A 16,935-nucleotide genomic window follows, 5' to 3' on the forward strand; every position below is an offset into this window, starting at 1 on the left:
ACCAAGCATTCCTTTCTTGGAGCTGGACAGACACATGTCCTTCTCTGCACTCGGCAGGGCAAAGCTCACCACAAACACCTCCACCCCATCGGCCATCAGGGCCAAACCCAACACGAAAAAGAGGGTCCACTGGAAGCGCCCGTGGCCACACTCATCAATGATGGTCTCGTACTGGTGAGCCAGCTGCTCCTCGTCTTCCATCCTTTCGGCCATCAGGTCTGCCCGGCCCCGCAGGCCGTCTTCCCTAGAGGGCGCCATCTTGGTCTTCTTGACCTTGACATCGTCTGGGTGAGGGATGCCTTGGTACTCGCCCTCGTAGATCTCATCCTCCTCATCGTGGCCTTCGGTGACATCACTCTGCGCGTCCTCTTCTGGGTTGGACTCGTTGCCACGATAATAGCCGTCGTTGTGGGCATAGCCCTCGTAGTTGTCCTGGTATCTGTAGTCGTCCATTCCTCGGTGCCGGGACTGCCTGGCTGCCTCTTGAGCTATATCTTGCACACCGTGGGACCGGTTCGGGCTGTTTCAATAACCATCATCCATTTTCTGTGCAGATGTTTAAATGTGGAACTTGTTTGTGTGACTTCCTGGATAGAAGTGACTGACACCTGTGTTTTCTCCCAGTGTCTCTCAAACAGAGCAGAGTTGTGTGAAGGCAACTGAAGAATCCTTTTGCCGTCCGTGTGTATTGGGAATCTTTGGAAATTTTAGAATTCTGCTCGAGTCTCCTTCAGTGACCCAGAGATCTTACGTTGGGAGATGTTGATGAGAAACGGGTCCAGCTGGGTTCCTTGACAAGGCGCCGGCAGGACGCAACAGCTTGCTGGCTGGCCCGACTTGTTCTGTTACAGAAGGTTATACCCTGGGGGTACAGAGAAGGGAGCAAGAAGAGGATTACACACTAACAAAATCCCAGCAAACACTCTGAGAATTAAACAAATATATTTACTAATGCCAGCACTTAGTGTGCAAGGCGTAGGAAACCTCGATGAGACATTTGGGTTTGTAGTAAATGAGTGAGGCTTGAGTCGGTGAGACGAAGAATAAGGGGAGAAAGACGAGGGTCAGCGAGGTCTTTGAAGTGTTGATTTACCCATAAAAGGAGTCAAGTCTTACTTGAGAATAAAACAAAAAGCGGGCAAAGGATTTTTCAGTGCAAGATAATTCAGTGTTGCAGATTTTCTGTTAAAATTTTTCAAGCCTTTGGCAACAATTCAGATTTACCACAGCTCAGCTTCTGTTAGGAAAATGCCAGCTTTTCTGACTCAGTTATAAAGGGGATAGACAATTTTACATCTACAAATGGGTGGCAAAGAAATATCCAGGACCATCTTTCCCAGGGCCCACCTTACATTTAAAACTCAGCCTTGTGTTTTGAGGGGCACTGTGACCTTGTACTTGGGCTTAAATAGGCAGGACCCATTGCTGAAGACCCAGAGCCAGAGAGCTTGGGTGTGAAACTTGATTCTGCCACATAATTGCTGTGTCTTTCTGAACCTCACTTTTCTCATCTCTAAAACAGAGATAACAATAGTACTTAACTCCTAAAGTTGTGCATAAAAGTGGTGGAACAGTGCTAGACCTGCACGATAAATGCTATTTAAACTTTATCATTATGGTTTCTCCTTATATTTCTACTTCCAATTCTGGAAATCAGGACCCAGTGTTGTCAGAGCCAAGACCCCGCATCCCAATTCTAATCATTGGGTTCCCCTGTCGACTCCTGTATGTCCAGTGGCCAGGCACACCTTGCCCTAAACACCTTCCCAGAACCCCAGTTCTCACTAGGTTTGGAGCCACCAATTAATATTGATGACTGTGCTAAGTGTGTCTCATCTCTTATCCCCAATTCTCACAACACGCAGAAGGGGAAGAAAAAGGTATTTCCATCTTTATCTTACAGACAAAGAAACTGTGGTTCAGATTGAGTTAAGTCAAGGCCACAGAGCTAGGTCAAGGTCACAGAGCTAGGTCCAGTGATCCCAAAGTCAGTTTCCTCCATAGTCCCAATGCTTCCCAAATGCTGTTTCAAGGTACTGTCACTTTAGATTACCTGGGAAGCATGCAGAAGGGCTGGTTCAAGCTCAGAAATCCGAGTTTTTCCACGGTTCCCCAAGAGGCCATGAGGCCCAGCCACAGTCCCCCAGGAGTGGAGGCCAGGCTCCTCCTACCTCCCTTGCCCTCCTCCGACTCTCCCTGCTGCCAGACCCTCGGACACAGGTGGATGCTCAGATCTCTTCTTTGGAGCTGCCGGAAACCCAACCCCCAGCAAAATCCACCTGCCAGAGTGTACATATGCCATCAACCTTTACAGGTCCCCTTGTCACACCTCAAGTCTGCCCTGTCATTTCATCAAGCTCGGCAGATGTCACCTGACAACAAGACTGGACACACTTGCACACTTGTCCTTGACATGGCAGCTGGACTCCTCCCCCTGCCCCCAGCACATCCCTGGGTCCCTGCCCAACACCTGCCTGCCTGGCCCTGCTCACCCTCAGTCCTGAAGAGATTCCAGTTCAGACAATCACAATGCATTTGTGAATTCAAATAACATAACTCATTTCTCCCTGTGATATGCCCAAGATCAATGGCCCTCCAATGCAAAGTGGGCCAGAACCACTCAGGATATTGGGAGAACTCGTTAGAAATGCAAATCCTTCCCCCCATCCCCAGCCCCAAAGACTCTGAATCTATAAAGTAGGTCTAGGACACGGAAATCTGCACTTCCCAAAAGCACTGCGAAGAATCCAGCAGACTGCACTGCGAGAAACTGCTGTGAGAGCGAGCAAGAAATACTTACTAAGAACTGATTCCCACTTTATCCTTTTCAATTTTCCATCACCCCCAGTAAATAAATTGTGTTTGACCATGCTGGCCCAAGCCATGTCAGATTAATATTCTAAATCTGTTTTTATTATATCCACTTAGGGACCACAGGAGGACTATAAATCACATGTAAATGGCATGAGAGTTTTGCAGAGAGCTATAAAAAACGGAGAAAGAATGCCAGCTGCCAGAGAACTGGTGTGTTATTTCCATTCGGGGGGCTCTGCGAAAATGTCATGAACCTGAATTAGGAGAGTTGCGGTTCCAAAGGCACTTGAGGGAAATACCACGCAGGGCAAAGGTCCTGGGGACTTGCTCTACAGGAAGAAGTTGATCTTCCTCAAAACTGACACCACTCACCTGCTCCAGTTAAAGACATAGCTGTGAATGTCAGGTGCAGTGGAGGAAGAAGGAATTTCTGCTCAATATTATTGTTATCCTTTCTCTCTCACTGAGAAACACCAAGTTATGTTCTCAGCACTTTCTAGAGCACCAACGATTAATCATTTTCAGTGTTATGAGTTACATGGTGACCACCCCAGGAAGACAAGTTGAAGCCCCTATCCCCAGAACCTCAGAATGGGAACTTATTTAGATAGATATGGGGTCTTGATAGAGGTAATCCAGTTAAGTGAGGTCATTAGGGTGGGCTGTAATCCAAGATGGCTGGTGTCCTTCTAAAAAGGGGAAATTGAAAAGCAGAGACAGACACTAATATAGAGGGGAGATGACGGGAAGACACAGGGAGAACACCATCCACCAGCCAAGGAACGCCTGAGGCTACCAGAAGCTATGAGAGAGGCATGGAAACGATTCTCCCCCACAGACCTCAAAAGGGACCAGCCCTGCTGACATATAGATTTTAGATTGTTAGCCTTCAAAACTGTAGAGATGATACATTTCTGTTGTTTAAGCCACTCAATTTATAGTATGTTGTTATGGCAGCCCCAGAAAACTAATACATTCAACAACATTGAGAACCCTAGAACTTATCAACCAAAGAGCAATAATGACTCATCCAGAGCTTAACTACTCACTGAGTACTTAGGTGAGCATTTGACAAGCAGAATCTTACGTATTCTCATAGCCAACAGGGCAGCAAGGCTATTCTCCCCATTTCACAGATGAAGAAACTGAGGGCTAAGATGTCTCAAGAATGTGCTCAAATTATACAGAGAATTAATCTTAGGATTTGATTTGAAGCCAAGTTCAAAAAAACAAAAAATTAGGGGTGATGTACGATGAAAGAGCCCCAATCTCCCAATCTCTCTTGCCCTTGAGCCAAGGCAAGGTTACAAGCTGAATTCCTGAAGAGCTAAGATTGACATTGAGGTTCTGACTCCCAGGTCACTGTTCACCCAACCTCAACAAACATTCCCCAGGACCATTGGTGATGGAGGCATTGTAACAGACACGACATGGCTTGATCTCCCTTCTCAAGAGAGCTACCTCTCATGAGATAGTAAAACAATACAAAGCATCAAGCAGTAATAAAAAAAGACAATCTTAATCATTAATAATGTTATTTTTCATTCATTGACTACTTGCCTTGTGGCTTGGTTCCAGGCCCTATACCAAGTTTATCATGTGCTTTACATCTTTTAACCTGGACAACAACCCTGGCTGACTCCAGGTTCAAGTGCTGACTCCACAACTTCCTACTACCTGTGTACAAGCTATGGACCCCTTTGGGCCTCAGTTTCCTCATCTGTAAAATGATTATAATGGTACCCACATTGTGGGGTCATTGTGAGGATTCGTTGTGATAATCCATGAAAAGTGCTTATAGCACACTGCCTGGCACAGACAGACATGATCAGTACAAATTTGTACTTATTATCATGTTTCTTATTGGCATTAGCATTATTAGCTGAATGAGTGTTGATTGGTAAAATGTAGCCAGGATCTCAGCTTGAGCCCAAACTTTCTCTGCTTGAGACTTGGGGCCCATCCGGGCTGGGCTGGGGAATCAAGTACAGAGAAAAACAAACTGACATTTAGTTACACGTGAAAACAACTGCCTTTCAAAAATGTTCTAGTGCTAATCTGTTAAGCATTCTCCTCTCTTACATCCTATTAACCTCTGAATCTATGCTATTCGTTTCAAAACCACGGTGTGGTAAACACTTGTTCCTGATTAAATATCACAGAGAACAAAGCTAAAAATAATATTATCATTCAATGATGTAATGTTTCCCAAAAATCTGTTCTGTAAAACAGTAGACCTTTAATAGGCTCACTTAATGGGGGAAAAAAAGAATTCCAAGTTGAAGAAACCTTGGATACTCTATGGCCAATCCTCTGTTGGAGATTTATAATGCACGTTGCTATAGTGAAGACCGTGAGGAGAGCTGAATAAAACCTACTTCGCACCACAATGAGCTACCGCAACACACCCGTCTGAACGGCTGCAATAGAAAGTCAGACAACAGTTACGATGTGAAGAACCAGGACTCTCAGAAGTTGCTGTTAGGAAGGAAAAATGGTTCTGCCACTTTGGAAAACAGTTTGGCAGTTTCTTAAAATGCTAAACATATTGCAAGAGCAACATTAACAAACTGATTAGCCATTGTTTGGTGACTGGATAGTTTTTAGATGTTTAGAATTGTTCCGAGCGACCCCATGGCACTATGCACACGTCTCCATTATCACTTTATATTGTAATTATGTAGGTGTCTCTCTGCCAGAGGATTCCAGCAATTTCAGAATAGCTAAAACAGGGGATTTTTGCTTATTTTTGAATTCCCAGCACCAAACACAGAGTCTTTCAATACAGCAGGTCTGCGAAAATGTTTGCCCAATAAAAGAGGTTAATAGTTATTCAGTGCCTGGCCGAAAGTCAGTCAGAAATGGCCCAGGAGCCGGACCTCCCCTGCCCATGCTGTGTGTAGGCCAACCAGTTTACCGTTGCTTTAAAAGCCTGGTCAGCTGACATCCTGAAGACACCACCTTTCACAAGGAGTCCTTCCCTCTCCCTCCCCACTGGCCTTCTTTGAACATCAAGCTCCCAAATGAGATTGTCCGGTCCGAGGTTTCTAAGGACTGCTTGAGTTATTCATTACCAACTTCCTGACTATAAAATATATCTTAACCACCTGCAGTGCCTCCTGGAATGCACTGCCCGAGGGTTCCGGGTAGGCTCCATCAACCCGTGGGCTGAGAGCACCAGTCTTTTATCCTGGCTGGTACAGGGAGACAGTGTCCCTGAGGCTTCAAGCCATCAGTGGCTGCCCATTAGTACGACATCAGAAGTACGTCTCCCTTCTGAAGGTGCATACGTGATGCATCATTGTGTCGTACGCCTGAAACAAATATAATAGGGTGTGTCAAATATCTTTCATTTTTAAAAAGAGGGGAGGAAAAAAGAAGTACTTCTCTGTTCTTAGCTGAGTCATCTGTTGTGTTAAAAGAGAAATCTAGTTTCCCTGGTGTGAGAAACAATTGATTATTAAATGAGAACCAAACCACGTGATCTTTTTTTGGAGGAAAAAAAATATTTTAACACCGTGTTGAATCTTTTAAATTAATGCCTGCCTTAATTGGAAAGTTCGGGATTACTCTTTGTTTTAAAATACAAAAGCAAGATAATGTATGGAGAAGTTCATCAAAGCATTATTTAGAAAAATCAAAACTGGAAAATAACCCACAAATTCAACCACAGGGGCTAGGTAATAAACGTTAGCATGCTTACACCGTTGAATATTATGGTGAAATAAAAGCCACGGTTTTTTAACTACTTTACTTCTCAAAAAAGAAAATGATCATACTCTAATAGGTAAAAATGCCAGATAAATCATACAAACATTGATCTCATTACACTGTTTCCAAGATGTTATATAAATGTATTTACATTATGCAAGTGTCTCTGGCAGGAGTCTCTGAAATGCTTATTTTCTCCCTCTCTGCTCCTCTGGGTCCCCAAGCCAGGCCAGTGTTGTCCGCAGTGTGGCCCTCACACCACCTGCGGGAGGACCCCTTAGTGCCAGTTCCATACAGATTCTCGGACCCCATTCCACACCTTTGGAAACAGAAAGGGACAGAAATCTGCTTTATTCACAAGCTCTTCAGGTAATACTTGTGCTCACTCAAAGTCAAGAAGCTCTGGCCCATGCTGTTCCTCCTCCAGCAAGCAGTAAACAATTTCTTAGGGATTCAAGAGCAAGGCCAAGGAGGTCCTCAACCAAGTCCTCAGACAAACCAGACTCTTCCAGGAGCTGGGCTAGAAAGAAAGGGACCTGTGCTTTGACTTGTAGGGGTGGTGCCCAAGCCCTGGGGGAGGGGCACTCGTGGGAGGAGAGTGTGAGTTCCCTGAGAGGAGATGGAATGCTGTCCCTATCACAGCAGCACCCTGAATGAGGGACAGCTGTGATGCTCGACAGAGGCTAGTCAGTCACACTGTGGGCCTGGTATCAGCAACAGGGTCCCACCCATAAACAGAATCAAGAATCATTGAGTGGGTCACTGTATTCATCCAAACCAGAGCTGCCCAGCGGATGAGGGCAAGCCTACTCCTGCAGGCAGCACAGAGTAGCAGAGAGGACGAGCAGAATCCCTGTGGCTGCAGCCATGGACTAAGCAGGCACCCCCTCTGTTTGGGGGATGACTTCAGTGGTCTGGTGGAGTGCCGAAGGAGGCCCTGAAAGTGACTGATAGTGGCCATCTTACCAACCCTGCTGCAACTCGATGAAGAAAAATGGGTATTTCTAATGCCTTCATGTGATGTTGTAAAGCAAATTCTTGTCCCCTGTATCCGTGGCACAGACAGATATCAGTTTCGCCACTTCAAGCTTGGATAATCAGTGTAACTTGTTTGACCTTTAGACTTCAGTATCTTCACGTGTAAAATGAGGAGAATGTGGGTTTCTATTCATTGCATTGTTATATAAGAATTAAATGAGGTAATGTGTTTAAAAAGCTTGGTACAGTGCCTATCCCCAAGAAAGAGCTCAATAAAAATAACTAGTATTATAAAATGCACCACAAACTGATAGGCATTTGCATGTACTCACTAACCTCTGTGTTAACGAAAACCAGAGCCAATGAAAGCCTTCCTCTCACCCCACAAACAGCTAATCCGCAGGCTTCTTCGAGGAGAACCGCTGGGTTTTCAGTCCCCGACCCTGCGGGGCCTTGTTCTGAATCCCCTCTGTGCCAAAGAAATAAGGTCCAGAGACCAGCCTTCCACGCCATCCTCAGGTGCTTCTACGCTGCTCACCAACTCCTGCTCACTCATGACTAGCGACAGGACTACTCTCCCCCAACTCACTGTGGGGGACCCCCACTCCCTGAACCTGTTTCTCAGATCTATATGTAATCCATAGTGACCGTACTTCTACTATGTGGGTGTACTGCAATGTCTCCTCCCATCAAAACGGCCCTGTGGGTGTTTCACCTCCTCAGAGTGGGAGCTTGGATGCTGCGGGCGCTACCTGCGAGCACTGTGTCGGAGACTTCGTCCCCTCCTTCAGCAGGTCACAACCTGCGTGTGTTTAAATCAGTATACCGTTTCTGTCTTCTCAGCACAGGTCCCATGGTTGTCCTTGAAATCGTCCTTCTGTTAATTAACCCAGTCCAGTACGTTCCAGTTCCTATCTCCATCTCCTAGTCCCTGGAATCACTCGGCCTCCGGGCTCAACTGACCCTGTGGTCCTCCTCTGCCCCCAACTCTGGTGTATTACATCTCTATAATTAGTCCCTCCTTCTCTCCATCTCACCCCTAATTGAGCTTTGGCAAAGTATAAACTTTGTAATTAAAAAGGGCTAAAATGTTGCCAAGAATGCAGATCTTCGTGAGAGAGCCCAGCATTTTGTACATGTACAGTTCTGGGATCCGCTCCAAATCCTAGAGTAACAGCAAAAGAAATGGGGAAAGGAAAAAAAAAACCTTTATGAGCTTGATTAGGTCCTCCAGAGCTTTCTCACACAATCTCATTTAATCTTCCCAAAGACCTGGGGGGTGGGTTTGGGTGACAGGAGCTCAAGGAGGCCGACAAAAATGCCCAAGGTCACACACCCAGGGAGAGGCAGAGCTGGGTTCAAACCCCGGTCTTTACCGCGCTGCCCCTGCCGAGGTCTCTGGGTTTCCCCACATCACCGAGGAACCTCACACGCTATCTCCGGCTGGCACCTGACGGGCTCAGCTAGCTGGGTGACAGAATTCCTCGACAGGCTTCTTTCCACAGTGCGGCTCTTTCCTGTTGAAATCACTCCTACATATTTGGCCAGGAAAAACATCAAATGATGTCATCATTTAAAAAAAAAAAAAACACCTCTGCGTAAGCCCGCCAAGGCAGTATGCACATGCCACCATGACTGCTGCAGCTGGCTGCCTAGATCGTAAGCAGCTTGCGGGCAGACTGCGTCTCCCACTGGTCTTTGTCCCCCGTGTAGCAGTCGGCAGGGCTCTGCATGGACAGGCACTGAATAGATATGTTACCACAGGAGAAAAATGAACAGAAGATTAGACTCCTGCTCAGCTGAAGCCCAGAGCAGTGGCAACCCCATAACCCATCACAGCATCCTTTGGCTCGTCCTTGGATACGAAAGGGAAGTCTGAGAGAGCTATGTTTTGGAGTATTGAGTGCAATAGAAGGCAGGAGAGCGCCAAACTGGATGACAGGAAGAAGATCGTTTTTCTAAGGCAAGCATTTTCACTGCCCTCCTATTCCTGAATCGCTTTATTACAGAGGGTTGTCATACACAAGGAGGGAGAAAGATTCAGAAGACCCAGCAGGGGCATTTTCATGGGCGCCTCGACCGCTACTAGAATCGCTCTAGAAACAGATGGTACATCCAGCAACAAGCTGCGTGAAGGACACCTCCTGCTCGGGTGTCTCTGGGCTCCACCCCCTGAGCTGCCCGCCGCTGTCACCGGAAGCCCTGAAACCAAATTCACGATGCCTTTCTGTGTTCCTGAATATGCGACTGTCATGAGCAAAATGATGTTTGGAAACTTCCACCTCTGAAAATCAACTAACCCTGGGTTGTTCTCTTTTCAAAGGGAAAAATGATACTTTTCATTAGGAACCACGTAGTAATGATTCCCCCTAGGGATCTAAGGAAAAAAGAGGTACTTTGCAAGCTGTTGTGCGTATAAATAGAAGTGTAGAAACACAACTTTTCTCAACAAGGAGTGGTGTCTGCTGGGGGATTTGAAGCCAGCTGCTCAGACACCAGTGAGTCTCAGCTACACGGAGACCTTAAAGCTGCAGCTGCTTCCACCAGGCTCAGCGACCGCGACCAGACTGTTGGTTCCAGCTGACCCAGCAGACTCGGTGGACATGCCCTATGTTTGCATGAACTGGATGAGTCACTGCCTCATTGGGCACCTGACCAAAGAGGCCACTTTCAGTTTCAGGGACTAGAAGGATTCCCTTACGGAGCCTGTTTTTTGCTCTTGACTCAGGGCGCTTTCCACACAGAGGTTCTTCAGCCTCAGCTTTTGAAATGTTCAGCAGAAAAATGGTTCACAGAAAACCACTTATGGTTCAGTTCCACGTCTCCTAGTTATCACCTGGCCCATGGACTTGCTCCCTTCTCACCCTCTTGGGCCTCTCTGAAAGACATCCCTGAGGCTGGATCGCAATCCTGTGGGAGCGATGTAGCTAAATAAGGGATCCTAACCTTAGAACATCAGATTTTCAAACTTCTAAATTGATCAGAGGTCCCGTTTTCCCTTCTCTGGACATCCCTGACTTTAAACTTGCTCTTTCTGTAAAAGAATCAAGCCAAGAGGAATGATTAAAAAGTACTAGATCTGGCCCTGGCTGGTGTAGCTCAGTGGATTGAGTGCAGGCCTGTGAACCAAAGCATCACCGGTTTGATTCCCAGTCAGGGCACATGCCTGGGTTGCAGGCCATATCCCCAGTATGGGGTGTGCTAGAAGCAACCATACATTGATGTTTCACTCCCTCTCTTTCTCCCTCCCTTCCCATCTCTCTAAAATAAATAAATAAAATCTTTTAAAAAATATTTCTTAAAAAAGTCCTACATCTAATATTTATAACCTCATGAGAGTAATAGTTGGCAAACCAGAAGCCCACACCAGTATCCTATGAAAGAAGCAATCCAGTAAGAAGGTGTGATCCCAAGCATTGACTGAAGCTTACTGTAGTAGGCACTGGCTCGCTGCACCCAGGATTCCACACCCACCCGGACTGAGGCTCTCATTCCCCAGCCGCTGTGAGTGTGGAGTGCTCTGAGTCCTCCCTATAGGCTGCCTGGGACCAAAGGGAGTGGCCTCACCCAAGGCCACATCCTTCCTAGAGCACCACGAAGCCAGTGACTGAGAGATGCAGGGATACAAAGACCAGGCCCCTTGCCCCAACACGGCCAACTCTACTGGGCCTTTCCAGCTCCAGCATCCCCATCCTTCCCCCCGCACCCCATGATGACACTCAGCCCACCTTCTCCCTCAAGCCAATCCTGCATCTCACGTGACACAGGCATGCTCCCAAGGGCACTCATCCTGTGTGTTAATCCCCCTCCGCTTCCCAGGGAATCCACCTGCAACAGGTATTATGTGCCAAGCACTGTCCTCAGCATTTACTTGTACTTAACTCTGAGAGGTAATTACCTTCATTGCCCTTGTTTTACAGATAAAGTGGTGACTCCAAGATTTGAGGCCTGAGATGTTGGAAGGCCGGATTAGCCATGAACTGAGATGAAAAACCCGTGGGTGGAACAGCTTTGGCTAAGATGGAGCATGATGGGAAGATGTGGATTGGTGCAAGTTAGTCTTTATTAGGTGGTAGCATCGGGGAGAGACAGTATTGGCATGTGGTTATGGACACATATTCCATGGCCAGACCACTCGGAGTTCAGTCTCAGCTCTACTACTCTTAGCCGTGTGACCTTGGGCAAGATACTGCACCTCTCTGGGCTTCATTACTCTCATCTATACAATAGGGAGAATATTTATACTTACTTCATATGGTTGCTATGGCACTTAAATGAGTAATATATATATTACTTGTATAAAACTTGAGCTTGACTTAGAAGTGCTTACCACAGTGGTTTTCACGCAATATGCACCATATTAGTGAAAAATAAACACTACACCCTTAATTAAGGTTGATATAAAGAATTCATATACAATATGTAGGGGAGGAAAAAGTTTTCCTAGACCTCTTAGGGTCCCTGGCTTGTCCTGAAAATTAAAATCAAAGGCGGCTAGAGAGGGGGAAAGCATACAAATTTAGTTACTGTAATTTTACGTGACACAGGAGCCTCCATAAGGAAATGAAGACACAGAGAAACAGCTAGAGGATATTCATATTCAAACCTGAGGATATTCATATCAGGTTTGACAAAGAATGGAGGAAAGTGTGGTAAACTGGGGGGAACTGAGCAAGGCTTGTGTGCTGGGATTTTTCCCAGTGTTTGTCCTCAGAGAAAAGAACCCTCCAGTTGTGGGGAGGGCACCTCTCGTATGAGGTTTTTGTGGCCTATTTCAGGGGAAAAGGACAAGGGCCAGAGAAGAGAAGATGTCAGAGTGACCTTCCTGATGCTGCCATTTCTCAAACTCTTTCTGCTTAAAATATTCAACACGCCAAGGAGCCACATTTGGGGACAACGTGTCCCGAACCCCAGCAGGCACATATTGGTGCCCGGGAAGGGTGATTCACTGCATCTAAAGATTCGCTTCCCGGGGGAGGTAAACCTGAGCTTGACTTTGGAAGGTGAACGGGAGGTAGCCAGATGGATAGAGTGGCAGAGAGTCCAAGACAGAGAGGCCCACAGGACCATTTCCCCAAAAATAGAGCCAATAAGTAATAAAAGCCAAACATGAAAGGGTTTTATTGTGTCCATCCTTCTCTCTGATACTGGGGAATCCATGACAGGTCCAAAGAGAAAAGAAAGGCTTTCAATTATCTGTGCAAAATAAATAGACCCCAGTCCAGTCCATCTGACCTTGTCAAGCAGCTGTCTTCCCTGAGTGGTGGGCTCTCACTACTGACCACGGGAAACCCTGTATCGACAGACTGGCATTCCCAAAAGCCGCCCAGCAGTGCCTGCCGATGGCCCTGAAACTTCCTTCCTTACCCTCCAGGAAGAGTGTTCAAAAAGTAATCAACAGGAACTGGCATTTACCTCTCTTCTAATTATATTTGAACAGGCTTCAGGGCCATATGGCTCAATAAATATCCCTGAACGCTCTACCTGACTGTTCTTATCAATTCTGCTGGAGAAATAGCATTTCAAAGGTCAGAAGCTTGACTCTGGCAGGCAGATCAATTCTGCCTGGATCTCAGCGAAATGGGCCACACAGACCGCACACAGAGGTAAGGCACTGACTCCCTCGGCAGGAACCTTGCTGTTCGGTGAATATTAAATATCACAACTTCTATAAACAGTAGAAGAGGCTCAAATTTGTGTGGGATCAAGGCACTTCCTGGATTGTTATGTACTTTAGACACATGAATATGGAAAGTCGGAACCAAAGGTCACACATGGTGAAGAAGAAAGCCAGGCTGTGAGCTGTCAGACCTGCCTGTCTGGCTGGGTCACCCACCCGCAGCCCTCGGCCCACAAGCCCAGCCCCGTCCAGTCCTCAGAGAAAAGCGAACTCAGCCACCAGGCTGCCGCACCAGCCTGAAAGCAGTAAGTCCATTCTTCTTATGATGTGCCCGACCCTGTGCTTGGCTAGAATCCCCATCATCCCCTCCTTGGTCTCCCCTGTAGACTCACCCCGTGGTGACACTTTTACTCATTAACAGTCACAAATGGCACAGCACACATTTTAGTGCAATTTCATGTCAACAAGCCTCTCTAGGCATACCTTGTTCAGCAGGCAAAAAGCATTCCTTGGTATTGAACTACAGAGCAATTCAAAACTTTGCTGATTTTCCCTCTTCTCTATCTCTGGTGTTTATCCAAGGCATATGTGCTGGACACATCTGGGAATGTTCACTGTGGTTTTATTCACAATCACCCCAAAGTGGAGACAACTTGACTGCCCGGAGGCATTATTCCAACTTTATCAAAACAGGAAATGAAGTTCATGAGGTCCAGAGATGGGAGTGGGCCAGCCCAGGGTCACACATGTGCCAGACGGAGCGGAAGGGGGAAACCAAGGATTCCCCATACCATGTGTGTTGTGGTGTCAATGTCTGTCACCCTGAAGTCACTGAGCCAGATTTCCCTGCTTGTCTATCCTAACATGTCTGTGTCCCTGAAACATTGTCTTCTCTCTCACACACAAGACAGTAAACAAAACTGCCCGTGACCGATCCCAGCTGACTTGGCCTAAATTCAATTCTCTCCTCCACTGGCCCAATGCTCCAGCATCCCTGTGCCCTGGCTGGGTTCCTATAAGAAAGAAGCTCTCTGATTGGTCTAGACCCTGAGAGTTAGTTACCTAACACAAGCATGGGCTGCAATTTCCACACGTACACTAAACAAAGAGGGAAAACTTCGTGGGGACTCATGGTTATAATTTAGGTCTGATATATACGTAATCAGGCTGTCTCTGAGATGATAAGCACATTCATTTCATTCACATCTAGCCCAGCCACCCCTTGTGTGGTCATTTTACATGGACTTCACTGGAGAAGTTGTTCTCCTGTTAATGTCAGTGGACAGGTATGAAAGCGGAGTGCTTTTGAGAGCTAGGATGTGAGACAACTTCGAGAAGATGAAAGCTGCTTCTATTCTTTGCTGGCAAGACATCCTTGTGCTTTCCTCACATATTTAGATTTCTTCAAAGGCCTTGAAATGTTTTAAATGCATGGCGGGGGCCCACTCTTGGATCTGCCTCTCCTTGCTTAGGCCTGGCAAGGGAAGTCACCATCTGCTCTGCTCCTAGGAAGAGCAGGGGGCACAGACGGTCTGGGTCTTCCTAGGGGGGTTCCCTGGCTCTGCAGTTGTTTTCATTTTCCTTTTTTTCTTAAAAAATACTCAATTTGGAAAATGTCAGTGAGGGCAGAGCAAAGTTAGCCCAGCCTCCTTGGATATAAGAGGCTAACGGTACATGTCAAGTCAGCAGGCACATTTTCAACAACCCGATGCTGAGGTACCACCATACGGTGGGGCACCAGGCAGGCATGGCAAACACTCCCTAGACAGGTTCCCTTCCCACAGCACCAGCAGGGCTCCTTCCATCTCCCCGCCTTCTCAGGCTCACCTCTCCTGACTCCCCCACTCGTGCACTTTGACGAGCTAAACAGGGCACATTTGCAAACACAGGTGCCTAGGAAGCAGATGCCTCACAGAGTACAAGTGATCACTACATATTAACAGGCAGAAAAAAAAATTAGAGACCAGATTTGTTTCTTTTCTTTCTTTCTTTCTTTCTTTCTTTCTTTCTTTCTTTCTTTCTTTCTTTCTTTCTTTCTTCTTTCTTTCTTTTTTTTGCTTCAGGGAGGAAAAATGGGGGTGAAAATGTTTGATGTCAAAACAGCCACAAGCCTGAAAGTGACAGGTTTGAAGAGGCCAACTCACCGCATCCATCCTGCTGGTCTCCAGCTCCTGCACAGCAGGTACTTGGAAAACAGCACAGCTTGGTTCCTAGCTAGGAATCACACACTAGTCCCTACGGCCCATCCCACAAAAAGAAGCTGCTGAAAGTCAAATATCGATCCACAGCAAGAAAAACTTCCTGTGATTTTTGCAAAATAGAAGAAAATATCACTTGCTTTCCCCTTGTCTTCCTTCCTTTTGTAAAAGGAAAAAAAACCTGCCAAAAATTTTAGAACCATAGTAGGAGCAATTCAGTGACTATTTTCTTACACAGAAACACATCAAGAATGTCACGTGTCCTCACACACAACTTCATTAATGTCTTATCATATCCATTGTACAATACATATTGATATTCTCTCATTTTGTATGAGAAACTTGAAGTTCGGAGAGGCCAAATGTCACTTTTAAGACTGACTGTAGACCTTACCATGGAAACACCAACTCAAGAAGTCATATTTACAAAGACCAGCAGGCCAAGGTCTAGTCAAGAAGGGGGTTGAGAGGAGCTGGGCAAAAGTTTGGTCAAGGAAGGAGTCATTGTCAGTTGAAACTAAAGGAATAAAGCAATATGAACCAAAAGAAATTCAGAGTACCAACTTTAATATCAAACTAGATAGAATTTACAGTACAAATTATTATATGCATAAAGACAACATATACCGATAGAAAACATGCTAGATTAATAAACTATAACGGTCATGAACATAATGCTCTAAATAATACAGTATCAAAATGGTTGATGCACCATTGATAGAACCACCGAGAAGTGGATAAACCAACTGCTGTGCCAGAGATTTTAAAACTTCCTTCCCAGAAAAAAATTAAGCAGACAAAAAAAAGTTGTACTATAGAAGAACTAAGAAAGTTTGTGTGTAGAGGTGTGTTGATACATATGAAACATTTGCAAAAATTTACAGTGTACCAGATCACAACAGAAGCATCAAACATATTAGTTTCTGATTACAAAGTAATAAAATTAAAAATCAACAGTATGCGTCTGAAAAGTAATAAATATTTTGTCTCTGACAGAAAGATGAAATAGAATAGAAAGTTCAAGATACTTGGGACTGAATAAAAGAGAAAGTCCTCAAGTAAGTATAACTATAGATAAACTTAGTTACCAAAAGCCTACAGCAAAGAACAAGATAGTTGTATTAGTAGCAGCAGTAGTTGTTGTTGTTGTTGTAATAGTTGTAGTAGTAGTATGGTATTGTAGTTTTAAATTAAATCCAGATATAGTGAGTCAAAGGTAACCTAACCTTCAGTTTTGTGTTTTTGTTCTTCTTCAAAAGCTCTAAGCATGCAAACACCAGCCTCAAAAGAAATAGTGTGCTTTGTAAAGATGAAAAACCCCAAATCCCAAGTGCTACTTCCTAGTAAAGGAATGTAGAAAATATTAAATTAGATATAATTTACACTCAATAAAAATTATTCAAATCCACTTACCTTTGTAGGAAAGAGAAATTATTTATTGCCACAATTTTAAAAAATCAAATTATTTCAAGATTATCATGTTTTTTCAGCCAATGAAACAGTATTTGAAAGGTATTATCCTACAAGCCACAAGAAGTTTACTTTAAATACTGTGAAATATTTTTAAATGTTGGGTTGTATAACAGAAGGAGGTGCCTTCCAGAAAATAAACCC

The 16,935-nt window shown here is 45.3% G+C and overlaps 1 protein-coding gene across 4 annotated transcripts in view; it reads right to left on the reverse strand.

Moving 5' to 3' along the window:
• SV2B (synaptic vesicle glycoprotein 2B) overlaps positions 1-16,935 on the reverse strand; it is a 95,102-nt gene that overhangs the window by 42,620 nt on the left and 35,547 nt on the right. For all 4 annotated transcript variants that reach the window (XM_028502260.2, XM_028502264.2, XM_028502258.2 and 1 more), the window contains one exon: positions 3-862. In XM_028502260.2, coding sequence (XP_028358061.1) covers positions 3-453 — 451 coding nt within the window. In that variant the 5' untranslated portion in view covers positions 454-862. The remainder of the gene's footprint in view (positions 1-2; positions 863-16,935) is intronic.

Source organism: Phyllostomus discolor, chromosome 12, assembly GCF_004126475.2.
Source record: "Phyllostomus discolor isolate MPI-MPIP mPhyDis1 chromosome 12, mPhyDis1.pri.v3, whole genome shotgun sequence".
Classification (NCBI taxonomy): Eukaryota; Metazoa; Chordata; class Mammalia; order Chiroptera; family Phyllostomidae; genus Phyllostomus; species Phyllostomus discolor.